Genomic DNA, 19,265 nt, shown 5'->3' on the forward strand with positions numbered 1-19,265 from the left:
CCAGTGCACCAAGAATGCTTAACTGGTTAATCATCTGCCTTCCGACAAATTAACACTGGTCAGTTTCAAAAAAATTGTATATTGCCAAGACTTCAGTATAGCTATTAAAGAAACTATAAGACAGCTTTTGCTTGTAAACTTATCATTCATAGGTCACCTTTAAATGTTTTCACATTATCAACTTCAGTAATTCACCGGAACCAAAATAGTTTCAAAGGCAAACAAGTATAGCCTTAACTCACCCCAGCAATTAAAACTGGCACCCACTGATTTTTGGTAAATTAAACTACCAAGTAAAGCTTCTGGCCAGAATGGGTGTGCTATGCACATGAGCAAAGTATGAGCACTTTTTTTGGCTATCACATGTATTGATGAAAGGGAAAGTAATCTTCAACCATTAGGTTATTATGTGCTTTCAGAGCAAATAATCTGGAAACATTTTAATAGGCTTTGGTGCTGGGTGTGGATATTTTCTGTTCCTGGACAGTGCATTGGTGGCTGCCTGGAGCCATACTTAAAGAGTAGCAGCACATGAAAGAGCCACACTCGGGCGCTTTCCAGTTAGCCACTCAACAGCGGCAAAATGCTTCCGTTGAGGTAAATCGCATTCAAAACGTAAATAGCAAAACGCCCAGCAGGGGGTGCAGTCTCACAAAAACTAACAACCCAAAAAACCAGCAACATTTTTATGGTGGATATACAACGTCATAGCACTGTATTGCAGTGATTAAATTCGAAACAAGGCATTGGAAATATGAATGGCACCCTGCTGTCAGTGTAAGGACTGCGGTGTCATAACACCAGAAGTGTAGACGCACACTTCAGAGATTCATCATAACCCTGTTGCATGGTGTAATCTTGCCAAGTTCCACTGTGGTGTGCATTCTTCTGCTGTTTAGGTAGTGGGGCATCTGTCTCCTGCAAATTTATATGAATTGTCATATTTTATTCCAACCGACACAACTTTGTATTTCTTTGGTCATAAAATTTGGATATTCTGGCAGAAGCACCTGCTGCAATCCCATTCTGTGTTACAAACAAATGACAAGGGCAGAAACAAAGATTTCTTTAAGAGTTTATATATTCACATTTTAAAATGTAACATTGCCTTTATTGTTGCAGCAGGTTTCTGGCTAATATATATATGCAATACCCTTTGTTTGTTTACAAACTACATTAACTGTTTCCATGCAAACACCCATCTAAAGGCACATACTTATGATACACTCGAAATTTAGCTCAGCAAGGGGTTTGATATCGCATTCAACCATGATTACCACATTTTTTTATCATGCAAAGCATTGCCTGCTAATATATGCAGCTAAGCAAGCTAGTATGCTCAGGACCAGGAGATAATCAGTGGTTAAAGTGATAGGTAGTGGAATAAAAAAATTTCTAATTCCCCACCTTTTCCTTCAAATGTGCTGGATCTGATGGTCATTGACTGCCACATATAAAGTCATAGGTCCATAGGAAGTTGCCTTATACTGAGGGGTATTTCCAGACAGGGTTGTTTATTAATTATTTATTATTATTATTATTATTATTATTATTATTATTATTATTATTATTTACAGGACGTTCAGTGGGCTCACACAAGAATTGCTTGTGGAAATTATTCTTCTTGGGCATCTACACTGAGCAGTTCTTACACTAGTCCACCTTACTATTTTCAGCCTGCACCAAGGCAGGCATTGCAGGTTAGGGTCCTTCCTGTCTCTTCTACTGTCTCTCCCACTTTCCCCACCCACTATGGTGCTTAATGTGTGCCTGCACAGAAAGCAACAAATTTTTACTTCTTTATTTAAATTATGCTTTGCAATAGTGCTTTCCTGGTTTGCTGCACTTCCAGCTCATAGAACGTCTGCAACACTCCCCACCTCTTCCACAATCTTCTCTCAAAACTCCCAGCTTGGATTGAAAGAAATCAAGTGTCTTTTTGTTTTGTGGACATGGTTTCCAGAAAATCCAGCAGAATAATCTCCCTGTAATGACTTGGTTGCAATCTTATACACACTTACCTAGGAATAAGCCCCACTGAAGTTAATGGGATTTACCTCTGACTAAACATACATCAATTGTACTGCTCGGACCACAGTTTCAGTTCTTTTTTAAAAATCTTAAATTGTTGATCTTCACTCATTTGGTTACTGGGAGGGGAGAGTAGGTGCTATAGTGTAAATACTGTTCATATTATTATTTTTAAATTAAATGCTTGTAGGGGGAACCCACTAGGGGAGCAGGGGGTGTATTGTTAGATATTGTTACCTGAAGAAGAGGGCACAGAGGTTGCTACATTTGGTAGTGCTTACATCTTTCCCTGATGCTTTGGCCATAGGCTTGAATGAGAAAGCACTAAAAATGTTTGTAGCTGGGTTATTTATTGTGAGAATGGGACAAAAACTGAACGCATGGTAGATCCTTGTGAGGCCATTATAGCATAGTATTTTCAGACAGATATCTCAAAGAGCTTTGATTCAGCCACACTTTAAAATGTTGGGGCTTAACTCATAGTTCTTTGCACCATTGTATCAACAGCAGCAGCAACAATAATTTGGAGGGATGTAACAAAAAGAAAAGGAAAGCAACTAAGTAGGGGAAGGGGAGGAAGCTGTTTGCTCTAAAGCAGAGCTCCTCAACTTTGGCCCTCCTGCAAATGTTGACCTACAACTCCCATAATCCTTGACTATAGGCCACTGAGGCTGGGGATTTTGGGAGTTGTAGTCCAAAAACTGCTGGAGAGCCAAAGTTGAGCAGCCCTTTTCTAAAGGCTAAAAAGAGCACTATTGTGCAAGAAAAGCAAGGAAAATGTTTTTAAAATAAAGGAGGTAAAATACTATAACATCAACCAACAGGCCTGGATGTGTGTGGACTGCATAAGGGAAGAAGAACCAGAAGAAAATTGTGCTCAGGTGCAGAAGTGAGAGAGCATGGGGGGAGAACCTTTGGGAGCCAACCCTCTCAGATGTCATCACCCACACAGGTAGCCATCCCTCCACCGTTTTCTCTAGAGCCATTCACACCTTTTCCTCCTTGCACAATATTTTGCACTGCGTGTTCATGATAGATAAAATGTATATTGGAGAAATACCCCTGTTCCCCAAATTGGATGGCTAATTATGCCCAAGAAAATCCAGGAGGAGCTGCACATAATCTGAACCCACAGTGACATAGCCCATAGGAGAGAGCAAAAAAGAATGCATCACCATCTGGAAAGACCCTACATCAGGGCCCATGTAGCTCAGTATTGGCTGCTCTGGCTGGCAGTGGCTCTCCAGGGCTTCAGGCAGGAGTTCCCCCCAGCCCTACTAGAGAGGCTGGAACTGAACCCAAGACCTGCTGCATGCAAAGCAGAGGCCCTCTTTCCCCCATGAGCAGGCTTCCCGTGTGCTGTTGGTGGGCTGCTGCAAGAGGCAGGATGCTGGACTGGATGGACCTCGACCTGATCCAGCAGGGCTTTTCTTACATTCTTATGCCCTACCACTAAACTATGGCCCCATCACCAGGCCTGGCTTAACTGAAATGATGCTTCCCAATTCTAGAATAAGAAAAGTCAAGAACCTTTTGAACTGCATGTCCTACAGAGAAAGTAGAGGCAGAGGTGCTCAACCTTGAACAATGAGCTAGTCATCTAAATCCAAAGAAAAACTAAGGAGTTCCCAATACACAAGGGAAAATAAAACACAAAGGTAGTAGCATTTGGGTGCACAGTCCTGAATAATGTTACCGAGATTTGTGACCCTAAAAGGTACATATTGTAAATAAGTGTACATGTTAGTGCTGCAGGACCAAAATATGCCCTCTTTGCATGAAAGTCTCCTTACTGTCTGCCTCTTTGGGCCATGGCTGTGCTGGATTGGTAGATCTGTTTCAGTACAGTAATATAGAAAGGCATTTCCTGCCAGGGCCTGGAGGCCAGAAGCTGAACAGAATCCATAGATTCTGATGGACAAAATCGTTTGCAAAGCTCACGGATGATTTCAGAGACCAGCTGGGTGAAAAGGTTGATCCAGAGGTTTTTCTCCAGGCCTTGGATAAGGCGAATCTTGTTAGCAGAATAGACAGTAATGAATAGAAGCTGCTCAAATTCCTCCGAAGTTATAGGTGTGTCAGACTGTGAGAGATGGTCCAGGTACTCCTCAATGGCAGCTGGATTTTTTGGAATTTTATGTTGCAAGATGTGAAGTAACCGTTTGGCAGGACGCAGGGAGGCCAACTCTTCATCCTCAATCCTGATGGTCTCATTGGCCATAAGTTCAATCCCTCCCCAAAGTAACTGGAAGAAATGAGCAGAAAATGTGAGGGTCAGTAGACAGCTTTGCTCCAAGTTCAGGATCCAAGTAACCAGCATGTTTGGGGTGGGATGAGATGACATTTTTACTCAAGACAGATAGGCTAATGGCCAGCGGAGGGAGCAGATTTGTTTGTTTGTTTGTTTGCTGTACCACGCAGCTTGGCTCAATTGCTTGAATCAGTTGGATTGTGTTACTAAACTCTTTCGAAAACCATTCAGACATCTCCTACATAAGGCACCTTATTCACTCCTGCTTTCTGTTCATAGCATGCTACAATCCACAGCTGAGACTGGTTTGAGAGCATTAGCAAGCAATGTGAAAGATGCTTAATGCATGAAGTGCCTTTGGGCTAAGTCAGGAGTGTCCAGCTGCAGACCTCCAGCTGTTGTTGGCCTACAACTCCCATCATCCCGAGTCACAGAGGCCAGTAGCCAGGGATGATGGGAGTTGGAGGCCAGCATTAGCTGGAGGGCTTCAGTTTGACACCCTGGGCTAAGGGCTGGTGAACTTTGGATCCATTATAGCCCTGTGATTCTATACCACCACCACACCCCTCATCCAACTTTTTCTGTGCAGGAATCCCATAATCTGCAGTCTGCAGGCATGTTGCGTGGACTAGGTGCACCTCAGATGATGCAGCTTTCCAACCTGTGATTGACCTCTGCACTGCAGATGGAGCTGGGGATCTTAGAGAGAATGCTGTTGACAGGCAAGCAGGAACAATACTTTTGTGGCTTCCTGCATTTCCATTGTTAGCACCACAAGTCAAAGAAGGAGAACTTCTTAATAGAGATGTTCTATTTCGTTAGCATCAGGAGCCGTTAAACTCATTAGTATTAAGTGAAGACCATTGCTTTTAAGCACTCATCTTCAGTTGGTGGGCTGGGACCCAAAGGTAGATTATGTCCCAATATGAAGTGAGTTGCACCACTGATACCAACACCATTCCTTCCCATCCATCCATCCACAAATTAAAAGTAGGTCCCCACTGACAGTTAGGGTTAAAGGTGGGTCTCAGATCTGAATGGTGAAGCCTACTGCAGTCAAATGTTCAGTAACAGACATTGATAGTCCAGTAACAAATGCATTCCCTCCCAAGCACACACGGTTAGCTTCTCAGGCCTCACGGTACAAATTCAAGATTCAGATTCTTTCTCTTCCTCCGTACAGCAGAGCTGGTGAATTTAATTCTGATGAGCAGAAATAGCCCAAGGGTGCCATCTTGTGGAATGCATTTTAGAAAAGCAGCCTTTTTCAGTAATTCCAATTATCCCATCGAATGCTTCGGTTCCTGAGCTGAGGTGAGAGCAAACCTGAGCTCTTTAGTAAAGCAAAGCTTCTTCAAATAGAAGCACAGTGTCTAAAGAAGCTCCATTGTACTAAGGATCTCAGGTTCACTTTCACTTCAGCTCAGAAACTGAAACTTTAGGTGAGATAATTTGAACTCCTGAAAACCACTGCTTCCTGCTTTTCTAAAATAAGGCATAATGACATGTCAAAAACAAAGGACCAGAAACACAAAATACTTGTATAGGACCTCACAAATCCAAGACCAAACAATCCCAAAGGCCATGCCACCCCACCCTATAAGGTCACTTGGCATATTGGCCTCAGACATTGGCAGAAGCGGGCAGCTGCTGTAGGAGGCTTTACTGTTCCCTCTCCAAGGGGTCTTCCAAACGGCAATTTATTCCAACTTTAGCACAAATTCTGATGGGAGATATGACAAGATGCTCACATGACACTGAAGTACGTTGCATAAGTTCCTAGCAGTGCACCATTTGCTGAGAAAGTCTTACCTTTTCAAGTTAACAATTAAAAATAACATTGAAAAGACACAGTTTTTCCATGGATTGTCAGCAGATGGCGCAAAGAACTTACATAATGTACTGCAGTATCATACGGCCATATCACATCTCCCTTTGAAATTTGCACTGAAGTTGGAATAAATTCCAGTCCCTGAGGCTCGTGACTCTTGTCTTTATCCATAACCCACTGATATTTTTGACATTCTCAAGGGCTGGAGAAGTGATGCCACTGTTGCTAGGCAGTGACAGCTACACTTTTCATGGTCCCAACAAGATGACTTGCTGGGGAACAGTGACGTAGTTGCAAATTCACAAGTGCAGGGCGCTTTCCAGATTACACGCTACAACAGGGGTAAAATGCTTCAGCTTGGCACGATCGTATTGAAAACGACCCCCAGAATCTCAAACTCCTACAATGGGAAAATACAGCTATTTTTCTGCAACAGACTTGCAACTTTGTAGCACTAAATAACAAAGATAAAATCTGAAGTAAGGCATCGGAAATGTGAATGGCACCTTGCTGTCAGTGCAGGGACTGTGGTGTCAGGAAATACAGAAGCACATTTTGCAGATCTGTAGTGACACTGTGCTAAGGGTTAGTCTGGAAAGCGCCCAGGCATTCTCCATGACAGCCCCCATGGCCATGCTCACCCCATCATCCAGAGAAGCTGAAAAGTACCAGTGCTCCATGACTCCATCCCTGCCTGCACGCCCTCCCCCATCCACTACACCCTTGCTGCGGAAGCTTCATGCCCACAAGTTGGTGCTACACAAGTTGGCAGGGGAGGTGGCAAACAACAGGCCAGGGCAGGGATAGGCAACCTTTGGCATTCCAGCAGCTACAATTTATTGTGGCTGGGATGATGGCAGTTGTAGTTCAACAACAGCTGGAGTGCCAAAGGTTGCCTACTCCTGGGCTGGGGTGAGGGAAGAACAGGGACTCAGTAATGGGCAGGCACCTGCATGCCAAAAGGCAGTACTGGATTCCCTTATCCTTCACTCAAGGTATCATTTAAATTACCTCTAATATGATATCAGCATTCTCAAGCCCTTTTGTGGCTGTGGGATCCTTGAGGTTAATTTGTTCATCTGGAAAACAATAGTGATAGCAAAGAATAGTAATTAAAAGAAAAAGAATCAGCTATGAAATTTTAGTAAGGAAACAACATCCTCTACACCATCTTCTTCATATATTAACTTTAGCTGATTTCTCAATATTGTTCTGATTTTATCTAGAAGTCAACATGAGATAAAGATAAATACAAGCATAACACTTCTTATTCTGTAATATTTAGAGTAATACAGTCCCTCAAGATCATATTATGCGCATAAACCCAGACACCATTTTTATTTGCTATTAGATGCCATGGCTGCATGCATTCTGGTTGCCTCTGAGCTCTACATGTGAAAGGCACACTGTGCTAGGACATGGTAAACCTTTATTTATTTGCTACATTTATATCCTGCTCTTCCTCTGAGGAGCTTATTTTTATCCTATAACAACCCTGTGAGGTAGGTTAGGCTGAGAGATACATGACTGGCCCAGAGTCACCCAGTGAGTTTCATTGGTTGAATGGGGATTCGAACTCAAGTCTTCCTGACCCTAGTCCAACACTCTAACCACTATGCTATGCTGGCTCACTCATGTTCACACGATATTTATGAACCCTGGTGGCCCCACCCTTCCCCTTTTGCCTGATGGTGTGTCTTAAGCCTCAGAATGGCCTTCATCCCACTGTTCCTACAGCAATACTAGTACCTGCTGGGGTACATGCCTCCCCCTGCCCTTCCATGTCTGACATAGACTCCAATAAGCTGCTACTTGCACACTCTGCTCCTTGCATGTTGCTGGCCTTCCTTGCCTCACTGGATGTTCCTCCTCTGTAGGAGTGCTTTGCTATTTCAACTCCAGCTAAAGCTTAACTTTTATGTTTGCCAATATTAACAAACCAACTACAATATGAAGCTACTGTAAGCCTGCAGTGATCTCTCCTCAAAAGGAGCCAGGATCCAAGTACTGTTTTCCAGGGGCGTATCTAGAGTGGGGCAGGCAGGGCACATGCCCCAGGTGCCACTTGAAGACAAAATGGCCACCATGCATGCTCAAATGGCCTCTGTAAGGCCCTAGGCCATGCCAGGCCACACAGAGGCTATTTGGGCATGCGCAGTGGCTATATATATTTAAAAAAATGGCCACCACACATGCTCAAATGATCCCTGCAAGGCCTGAGAGGCCAGCGGGGGGAGGGGGAACCTAGCAAAAAAAACCCCACCCCATGGCCTTTAGGAAGACCCCCGAAGGGGCTAAAGGTTAATTTAATATAATATAAGTCACTGTACACATATTCAGATTGAGCTGAAGCTTATGAGCTAGGATTGTATTCATTTGCTCTTACTTTGCTTCTTGCAATAAGTTAAATGTAATGTCTTAATAACATTAATGGTGAGTTTGTCTTTGAATCAGTGTGAAATCCTTAATATTAAGGCCCAGTGGGAGTTTCTTGCTCTCATTTTAACTGTCTTTCTGAAATACTAGAATATATTAAAAGCAGTGACACAGTTTACTCTGCATATCCTTTAATTATTTTCAGAGTATCTGGGAAAAATTAAACTCTCCATTTATTTTTAAAACTTATAAGAACATAAGAACAGCCCTGCTGGATCATGCCCAAGGCCCATCTAGTCCAGCATCCTGTTTCTCACAGTGGCCCACCAGATGCTGCTGGAAGCCACAGGAAGGAGTTGAGGACATGCCCTCTCTCCTGCCATTACTCCCCTGCAACTGGTTCTCAGAGCCATCCTGCCTTTGAGACTGGAGGTGGCCCACAGCCCTCCGACTAGTAGCCATTGATGGACTTCTGTTCCATGAAGTTATCCAAGCCCCTCTTAAAGCCATCCAGGTTATGTAATAGTGATGCTACATGCATAGTAGAGAATTAGACAGGCACTTCTGTTTAGTTTTCCAAGTACACCTCCATATAGTATTTGGGTATTTCATGAGTCCCAGAATATTGAAATTTGTAGTTTTCCAACATTTTTTGGTCTGGCTACATCTACTGCTAAATAGTTTTTGAAATATTAAAAGATTAACGAGCTTGACTTGTATTTTTCAGCTGATATTATGGTAAAGTTATCTGAAAGATGGGTGTCAGATGTTTGGACAGGGGGCGCAATTTCAGTGCTTGCCCTAGGCACTATTTTCCCTAGATACGCCTCTGACTGTTGCACTCCTAAAACTTCTTACTGCTCAGGTACGTGGGGAGTGTGTATAATAATACAAAAGTCTTCAGAGAATTCACCTTCTTTTGTCTTCTTTCAGACTCACTTTCACAGCCATCGCGTATGCAGAAATGGCCATGTAACCAAATTCAGTTGATGTGGAACAGCTGGTGACATAGCATAGGCTTGTCTCCATTTAATAGCCATGTTTGGTTAAACACTCTGCATACATGGAAAGAAAGGACCAGATGTAAAGGAAAGAAGTTTGTCAATGTTTGTCACCATCATTTGTTCTGGGTAAATATCTTAAGCTTCAGCACCCATAATTATGTAAGGCCAGATTTTAAATTTGTTAATTTTAAAGATTCCCATTAATGTAAAGAAATCCCAAACACCATATAGAGGAGGACTATAGTGTCGCATCGAAGAGCTGAAGATCATTTATAACATTCTCATTGTCACAGTCTTCTTTCCATAAAGTTATCTTTCATGCTGTGTGAGATATGCTGCTGTGTGTATTGGCACAGGGCATGCTCCTGCCTACATCTGCCCAAGGTTCCCCCAACTTGCAAAGGAAGAGGATTGGAGCTGAAAGAGCAAGAGAAAGTGTGGATACACAAAGGCCGAGTTGCAATCAAGCACAATGTGTGAGACTATAGAACATGTTTACTGATTTAATAATGCAGAAAATCAGAACAGACATCCAAATATAATAAGGGGGCACCTGTTCCCCAGCAGCTGAATGCTGAGGGCCACCCATGTCTCCCCCACCATTGCCTATCTTTGTGCAGCACTCCTGAGACAACAGATACCTGGTTTTGCCATGCCATGCCATGCCATGCCCTGCCTAATTTGTGACACAGTCACGCCAATGTCATCAGACCACACAGTCACGCCAATGTCATCAGACCACATAGGCAGAGCCAGGACAGGGTTGGTGCCAAGCACAGAACCTGATCCCAACAGGTAGGCAGTTCCAACAGAGGCAGGCTGGAAGGCAGGCACTGGGAGGAGAGCCAAGGAAGCAGGGGAGGGGAGGGGGCCACAAAGGCAGGTGGCCCATCCTCAAACCTTGTCCCTGGGCCACCTCGCTGTGCCCTTGATACAGAAAGACACTTTAACTTACAATTGCTATGTTTTGGGGCACATGGCCTCAGCTATTTCCTTAAACCAAGAGGGGTTTTGGCCCTAGAATAACTGATTCCCAATGATGGATATAAAATTCTGCTAAAATTCAGTGTCTTTTTAATGCACACGTATCTGTATTTTAAGCCACTTAACAGCACAGCCGGGAAATGACTTGACTAGCAAGCCAGAGGTTGCCAGTTTGAATCCCCACTGGTATGTTTTCCAGACTGCAGCAATGATACAGAAAGATGCTGAAAGGCATTATCTCATACTGCACGAGAGATGGCAATGGTAAACCCCTCCTGTATTCTACCAAAGACAACCACAGGGTTCTGTGGTCGCCAGGAGTCAACACCAACTCGATGGCACACTTTACTTTTACCTGTATTTTACAGTTATGTATGAAAGGTAAAAATTCATTCAGTATGCTACCATTCCTAAAGTGGCTCAGACAGTCTACATTAAAATCAGACACATAATAAAACATTTTTTAAAACCCACACCATTTAAACCAGATTAAAATTAAAACTATATATCATTAAAAGCTGGGCTAAAGGCTCTCCTGAAAGCCTCCAAGGAAAATAATCCTCTTATATACAAGGGGAGCATATTCCACAACCCAGGAGTGACAACTGAGAAGGCCCAATCCCAGTCACCACCAGATGAACTGGTGGCACCAAAAGATCGACGCCTCCTGATGATATTAACGAGCGGTGGGGATCTTGAAAAGATAGGCACTCTCTCAGGTAATCTGGACCTAAGCCATTCGGGGCTTTAAAAGGTAATAACCAGCACTTTGAATTTTGTCCAGAAACATATCGGCAACCAGGGCAACTGATTAAGAACAGGCATAATGTGGTCTCTCCAGAGACCAATCTGGCTGCTGCATTTTGAACTAACAGAAGTTTCCAAACTATGTTCAAAGGCAGCCCTACATAAAGCACATTACAGTAGTCCAACCTTGAGGTTACCTGCTGGCGTACCACTCTTTTCAGGTCATTCCCCTCAAGGAACGAGCAGAGTTCTCAAATCAGTCACAGCTGGCAAATAGCACTCCTGACAACAGTCTTAGCCTGAGTCACCAGGGTGAGACCCAGATCCAAGAGCACTGCCAAGCTACAAACCTGTTCTTTCTGTGGGAATGTAACTTCATCCAGAACAGAAAGTCTTGCAGATTACAAGCTCCAACAATGAGGAGCTGTCTTGCTTGGATTCAGCTTCAGTTTATTATCCTTCATCCAGCTAATTACTGCCTGTAGGCAGGCATTTAAGGGGCTAATGCCATTTTCTGATATTGATGACAAGAAGAAATAGATTTGGGTGTCATCAGCATATTGACAACACCCAGCACCAAATACCCTGATGACATCACCCAGCGGTTTCATGTAGATGTTAGCAATGCTTTTTGACATAATGGAGTCCTGAGGGACTATAGACGTACATACACATACACATGGCATGGAGTGCATTGGCATGGATGCCAAAAACACATGCCATGGATGGCATGGAGTGCATTGATCCATAGAGTGACTGAGAGTCGGACACGACTGAACAGATAAGAATATATATTATTATTATTATTATTTATTTACACAGTCAGACAGGTGTTATTGACTGGTTTGTTTTATCCAGACATCGAGTCCTTCCCAAGGACCTAGGATGGCTGAATTTTATTGTCAATGTTGTTGCTGTTATAGATATCGTCGCAGAATATAGGCTGTTCCCAGTAAAGCTGCTTTTTGTAATTGGCTGAGGGTGATTTCTGTGGCCCCTATGGTGTTGAGATGCTCTTCAAGGTCTTTTGGAACTGCACCCAGGGCGCCAATTACCACTGGGATTATTTTGGTCTTTTTCTGCCACAGCCTTTCAATTTCAATTTGTAGATCTTTGTATTTGGTGATTTTTTCTATTTCTTTTTCTTCTATTCTGCTATCCCCTGGTATTGCTATGTCGATTATTTTAACTTGTTTTTCTTTCTACTCAACTACAGTTATATCTGGTGTATTGTGTGGCAGATGTTTGTCTGTTTGTAGTCGGCACTTGCTGTTTGTTGTGGATTTTTCGACTTTGGCTCTTATTGCATTTGTTCTTAGTGCCTCTTCTTGCGCAGCCAGTATTAAACCCTCTGTTTCTTTCTTCAAGTAACCATTCTTAAGCCATTGCCAGGTCTTGGTGATGTCTGATTTTCCACTTATATTGTGCAAATATTGACCATGCAGGGGCTTCTTTTTCCATTTTTCTGCTCGGTTCTTGACTTGTTCTTGTAGGCCTGCTTTCTTTCATTGGTGTTGAATAGTTTCGCATTATTGACCATTTTAAGTGCATCTTCTTCACTGTCCTTGATATATTCTTCAAGGCCTCTTTTCTCCTCCTTGACTGTTTGATGGACTTGCAGCATTCCTCTTCCACCTGAGCTGCGAGGGAGGTACAGTATAGCCTATCTACATCACTGCGGGGGTGCAGAGCACAATTGATGGTCATGATTTTCCTGGTCTTACGATCCAGCGTCTCTAGCTCTGCCTGGGTCCAGTCTATTATTCCTGCAGTGTATCTGATAACAGGTATAGCCCAGGTGTTTATGGCTTGTATGGTGTTCCCGCCATTGAGTTTGGACTTGAGGATTTTTCTAACTCTCCTGATGTATTCACTTCCTATTTTTCTTTTAACTTCAGTGTGTGCGATGTTATCAGCCTGGAGAATGCCCAAGTATTTGAAATGTTCTTTCTCTTCCAGGTTCTTGATCTTGCTTCCATTGGGCAGTTCTATTCCTTCTGTTTTTCTTATTTTCCCTCTTTTCATTATTAATGCAGCACACTTGTCTAGTCCAAACTCCATTGCTATATCGCTACTGAATATACGGACAGTGCTTAGCAGTGATTTGATTTCTGACTGGGACTTTCCATACAACTTCAGACAGCAGATGGTTGATTTGACTTGATGTTTTAGATGTTTGGTATCCGAGGCCTGTTTTGTTTAGTATTTGTGAAAGTGGGGTCATGGCAATTACAAACAACAGAGGGGATAGTGAGTCCCCTTGGAAAATGCCTCTTCTAATGCTAACCTGTCCAAGTGTCTCGCCATTGATTGTTAACTGTGTACTCCACATGCTCATTGCTTTTTAAATAAATATCTGAATGTTTTTGCTGACACCAGTTGTTTCTAAACATTTTAGTATCCATGTGTGAGGCAATGAATCGAAGGCTTTCTTGTAGTCAATCCATGCAACACTTAGATTGGTTTTTCTTCTCTTGCAGTTTTCTAAAATCATTTTGTCAATCAGCAGCTGGTCTTTTGTGCCTCTGGTGTTCGGGCAATTTCCTTTCTGTTCAACTGGAAGCTGCTTATTAGTTAATAAGTGCTGCATTACTTCATCTGCTATTATTCCAATTAATAATTTGAATATGGTTGGCAGGCAGGTTATCGGTCTATAATTACTTGGAACTGCACCTTTTGCTGGGTCTTTCATTATGAGATGAGTTTTCCCAGTTGTTAGCCATTGTTCAATATCACCTCCTTACAAAATGTGATTGAACTGTTTTGATAGTTGTTTATGAAGGCTTGTTAGGTGTTTAAGCCAAAAGCCATGCAGTTCATCGTCGCCTGGCGCAGTCCAATTTTTAATTTTCTTTGCTCTTTCACTTATTAATTCTGGTGTTATTATTAGATCTTGCATTTGTTGGTTTCATTTTTTGACCTCTTTCATCCAGCCTGCTTTTTTATTATAATCTATTGGATTGTCCCATAATTTCCCCCAGAATTGCACTGTTTCTTCTTTATTTGGTGTTTCTATGTTTCTTGCAGTTTCTCCTTCTATGCTTTGGTAGAAACGTCTCTGATTCGACTGGAATTGGAGATTCTGCCTGTGTTGTGTAATTCTGGCTTCATATCTGCTAATCTTCTTTCACTGCTTTTATTTGCTGCTTTATTATTTCCAGGACTTCTCTAATTTTCCTTGAATCTAGGTGGTATTTTTGGATCAGATACTGTTCGGTGTTTTCATTCTTCAGCTTCTTGTCTTTCATATCTTTCAATTTACTAGCATCTGATCTAAGCCTGGAGATTTTATTTTCTAATCTACTCTTCCATTTAAGTGATGTACTACTTTCTTTTTTGACAGGTCCACTGATCTTATATCCGAGCTCTTGTGTTATTATTGTTGCTGCACTGTACATTAGTTGGTTTGTTTCTTGCAAATTATTGGTTGTTATTTCTGCAAGTGCAGCACTGACATCTTTTAATGCCTGAGCGAGTTGTTTTTTGGCAACTGTTTTTAGAGCTGGAAGTCGAACCCTGGTGGTTGTTTGGTTCATGTGCTCAGTTATTATTTGCTTTAGTTCTTGTTGCTTTTCTGTTAAACAGCATTCGGGTTTTTGAGGTGAAGGCAAAGAGGCGGTTGCCTGGTTTTGATTTTGAAACAGTTCAGCAACAGTGGCATCCTCGATTTCCAACACCTCCTCCACCTGCACCTGAGCAACTTCTTCAATTGGTGGTAATTCTTCTTCCATATCTTGAGCCTGTGTTGCTTTTTGCAGTTCTTCCAGCTCAACTCCTGTGAATACTTTATTTCTTATATTATGTATCTTCTCTGGTCTGCTAGCCTTTGTTCTGTTATTTCTGTATATTTATTATTATTATTATTATTATTACTACTACTACTAAAATATTTATACCCCACCCCTCCAGTGCACTACTGCTCGGGGCGGCTCACAACAGTAAGACAGACACAAGATACAATAAAAATACCTAGATTAAAGAAAAAAAGTTGTCAGATTAAAAACCACAATCATTATTAGGTTCAAATTAAAGGTTATTTTAAAAGCTAAAAACGGAAAAGTATAAAAAGCGAAAGAATATAGTAGCTCCCACTTTGAAGAGCAACTGTCACCAAGCACCACCTCCTGAAATCTACCTGAGACATGGGAACAGAACCATTGTAAAACAGTCTCTCCTATCCCCAACTCCTTCAGGCAATCCAGGATACCATAAAGCACAACTCCCCATATTTGCCAATTACAATGGGTGGCATCCATAGCAGTACTTACAGAAGAACGTTTTATGCTTCACGAAGTTGTGCTACTGCTAGCAAAAGAGGAACCACCCAAATGTGTGTTTTAAAAGCAATTCTCAAATATGCATAGAAATGGATGTGTGCAAAGATGTGCAAAGAAAAGCTAGTCAAGAGGTGGATTTCTTCCTGCAACAACTATGTGCTACATCCTTATACTAGCACAACAGCATTTACACTAACACAAGGCTAGCATGGGTGCTACCTAATTTATCTTACACTACAAACATTTCTATGTGTTTCCTTGACCTTAAAAACATGGGATTTGAAACCCTACTCATTCTATGTGCCATGTTCCATGAAATACAGAATCATGAGAATGATACCATATGATCTGCCTGCATCTTCAATGCATTGTAGGAATTTTCTGAAAACAAAGAAAATTTACCTGCCAATTGATCCATCAGTGGGAATTCTCACAGAAAGCGATTATTCATAATGCACACTGTGTAGCAAAATAGTTGGCCAACCATTGGTACAAACATATTTACTTAGATTGTATCAACAATGTTATTTGAACAAGCATAAGTAATAACATTTGGGCTTGTGTTTTTCACCACTCCTCTGCTTATTGGTTTGTTGCCATTTTCTTTTTGCCTAGCTCCCATATAGTTGTTCCCAACTTCCCCACTTACTGGGACCCTGTGTGACATAGTCACAGGTCAAATTCTGCAAGAGGAGTTTCCTCTTCATGCTAATATATTGTGTACCATTACAATCTTTCTCCTACCTTCTTTTCTCAACAGAACAGAAGGCTGCTCAATAGAAAGTCCCAAGCCAGGACTTGCTTGAAATAAACACAAAATACTTCTATGTGTTGTGGAAGTTAAAGAGCAAAGCAGAGCTCTTGCTCCACATTGTTTTCATTGTGAGGGGTGGGAGATTAAGAGGAACATTTACGCTGCTTAACCCAAAGAAGAAAATTGAGAGCTAACACTGAGGTCATGCCTGCTGCTGGAGAGAAGAATTTTCTGAGCTTCATCTTTGGAACCAATATATTACAGGCACCTGCTAGGTTAAACAGAACTTGTTATTTTTGTAGCTGTTATTGTAAAGAGCTTCCAGTTTTCCATTCTAACATATTTCCTCACAGGGAATCAAAGAAAATCTCATGGCAGTTACATGAAGAATGAAATCATGCACTTTTGCTTAGGAATAAAATAAAATAAAGAGTAGGCTTCCACCCAGATTGAAGGCTCTTTTAATCCAAGCCAGATGTCTGTGTACTTGGATCTGCATTTGTTTTCCTTTGTTTTGTAGTCCAGGCAGGCCTACAATAGATGGTGAAGGCAGCAGAGCTCTGAAATTTTTTTCATTAGGCTTCATGTTCACATCATCTTCCATCACTTTTAAAAACTGTTATTAGGGTTGTCTATAGAACATTGAAAAGTGCCCCTGTGCCCTCTGATAGCTTTCAGTAGATAGACATTTATCATCAAAAGCCCAATTTCACAGTTTCTCTCTATTATAAAAGCAAAGGTAAAGTGTGCCGTCAAGTTGATTTCAACTCCTGGAGCCCACAGAGCTCTGTGGTTTTCTTTCGGTAGAATACAGGAGGGATTTACCATTGCCACCTCCTGCATAGTATGAGATGCTGCCTGATATAGGTGTTTCCCATAATCTGGAAAAAGACATAATCTGGGAAACATATCAGTGGGGATTCGAACTGGCAACCTTCAGCTTGTTCATCAAGCATTTCCCTGCTATGCCACTTAAAGTGACTATACCACCTTTAAAAGGCAGAGAGGCCCCACTCTGAACAAGGATTTGCCAGCATTATACCTACAGTACTTCACATTTCTTATCCTGTCAACTCAAATTTATTCCAACTATGCCCTACTGCTTACAGGGGCAGCAAACAACTCTACTGAATTAAAATTTGGTAAAAGATGTGAGAACGGGTTTCTGAAATGACTTAAGATCAAAAATACTAATCCACTGTTAACAGAACAGAGAGTGGGGTGAGGGACAAAAAAAACCCAGAAGTAGTATAGATAAAGAGAACTGTTGCCGAAATAAAAGCTTCTATAACAAAACACTTTTCTCTGCCAAGTTTCTCACATATACTGCACCAGTGATGTTCTAAGGCTGCTAGAAACTCCCCAGATATTGCCAACACACTGACAATTCCAGCAGAGAAGAAAGAACTGTGCAGGAGTGTTCCACACATGTGGGTATTTATTCTCGATATTATAGCAGAGGAAAAAGCAACATCACCGATGACTTTTCTGAGGAAATAGAAAAAGAATGTGTGAAAAGCCATTAGGGATTGTCTGTGTTTGAGAGAGAAATTGTCCATGGCAACCATCCTTCTCCAAGGGCTGATAACATAACATCTCTTCCTTGTTAGAAGTTCTGTGTTGTGAACATCTGCACAATAGGTAGAAATGCCACAGATGCAACTTTCATTCGGTCTCCCTGCAGGGGAAAGCTGCACCTGTTGACTTTGTCACACAGCTGTTAAAAGAGCCTCTTTCTCAAAAATATGGTGGCAGCCCCAAAGAGAAATATTATTCCTTGCTTTCCATTAGGGTTGCTGCTGATGTCTGTTTGGCACATGCCTACCTTGTCTTTAAGCAATGCACATAAGGATAATTGTATAGACTTATTTTATCCTTGCCAAACTTTCCCCATTGAGGCAGTTTTTGAAGACACAGAAACCTTTCTTGTGTTTCATCCAATAGCCTTCATTCTGATTGCAGCCCAGCACAAGACACCCTTTACTGGCATTCAGACCCAAAATATCTAACTTCAGCAAGCCACCCTAGCCTATTCTTGACAGCAGGAAGCCTGTGCCATGCACTGTAAAGCAACCGTGTAGGTTCTTCCTACCTGCCGGTGTCCAGGGCCCAGCAAGCACACAGAGAACCAGAGCTGCCCACAGAGAGGTTCCAAACTGCAGCTGGAGCATCCCGGCCATGCCAGGAAGAGAGTCCTCACCCCTTCAGCAGCAGACAAGCACCTTGGGTCAAGTGAATGTTGTTTGCTCTAGCTTCTTTCCCCCTCTCCTTTCAATCCCCAAAGCCGCCCACAGCTGGAATGGATTCTTCTTTCCAATTCCAGCCCTGCTGCTACTGACATCCCTTTTCGAAAGGGTAGTTTCCATCCATCAAATTGTGAAAAAGTCAAAGGCTTCGGCTCAGATTCTTAAAGTGCTCTGCCAACACAAGCCCCATTTTATTTCCGATTCGGGAGTATCCAGCTGTTCCTTATTTTGCTTTTGGCACATCATTTCAAGACAGATGTGTCCAAAAGGTCACTAGCTCTATTCTTTTTAAAAGGAGGAATGTGCTCTCAATAGCCATGGATTTGTACTGCAAATTTGCACAGGCATATACTGGTCCTCCTTAAAAAGGCCAGTTGAGGCCACCTAAAGACAATGAGGACAGGATTTAGCCTGCTTCATTTGGAATAACTCTCTCTCCCCTCTAACATTTGTTTTTGAGCATAGAAATACATGAGCATTTCTTAAAATGCCACAGGAGGGTGGAGCTGGCATGACTATGCAGGCTCCACAGCAAGCAGAACACAAGATCAGAAGAGAAAGGTCACTTCAGTTCCTAAGTTTCCCCATCTAAGAGGGTTGCTGCATACAGTGATTTGGCAAATCAATTAAAAAAACATTTTCCATCAGCTGGCAACCTCCACATGGAAGAAGAAGAAAATTTAAAAGTTGGACACAATTTGAAAACCTAGTATAATCAGATAGGAACATAGGAAGCTGCTACATACTGAGTCAGACCATTGGTC

At 42.1% G+C, this 19,265-nt stretch overlaps 1 protein-coding gene across 1 annotated transcript; it reads right to left on the minus strand.

Moving 5' to 3' along the window:
• Window positions 1–680: 680 nt before the first annotated feature.
• FAM180B (family with sequence similarity 180 member B) lies at window positions 681–18,711 on the minus strand. The gene is made up of 3 exons (XM_053285899.1): window positions 18,348–18,711; window positions 7,125–7,192; window positions 681–4,276 (listed from the first exon to the last, which is right to left on the minus strand). The coding sequence occupies exons 1-3, from the start codon at window positions 18,433–18,435 to the stop codon at window positions 3,821–3,823; spliced, it is 612 nt and encodes a 203-aa protein (XP_053141874.1). The 5' UTR covers window positions 18,436–18,711; the 3' UTR covers window positions 681–3,820.
• Between the last annotated feature and the right edge of the window lie 554 nt (window positions 18,712–19,265).

The sequence above is a fragment of the Hemicordylus capensis genome, chromosome 1 (assembly GCF_027244095.1).
Source record: "Hemicordylus capensis ecotype Gifberg chromosome 1, rHemCap1.1.pri, whole genome shotgun sequence".
In the NCBI taxonomy this organism is placed as follows: domain Eukaryota; kingdom Metazoa; phylum Chordata; class Lepidosauria; order Squamata; family Cordylidae; genus Hemicordylus; species Hemicordylus capensis.

What these genes read in the sequence shown, in the direction of transcription:
- FAM180B (XM_053285899.1), bottom strand. Translation starts at nt 18,435, where the DNA reads ATGGCCGGGATGCTCCAGCTGCAGTTTGGAACCTCTCTGTGGGCAGCT. An exon ending in TGGGCCCTGGACACCGGCAG is followed by an intron (nt 7,193 to 18,347) that starts GTAGGAAGAACC and finishes ATTGTTTTCCAG; the next exon opens with ATGAACAAATTAACCTCAAG. An exon ending in ATGCTGATATCATATTAGAG is followed by an intron (nt 4,277 to 7,124) that starts GTAATTTAAATG and finishes CATTTCTTCCAG; the next exon opens with TTACTTTGGGGAGGGATTGA.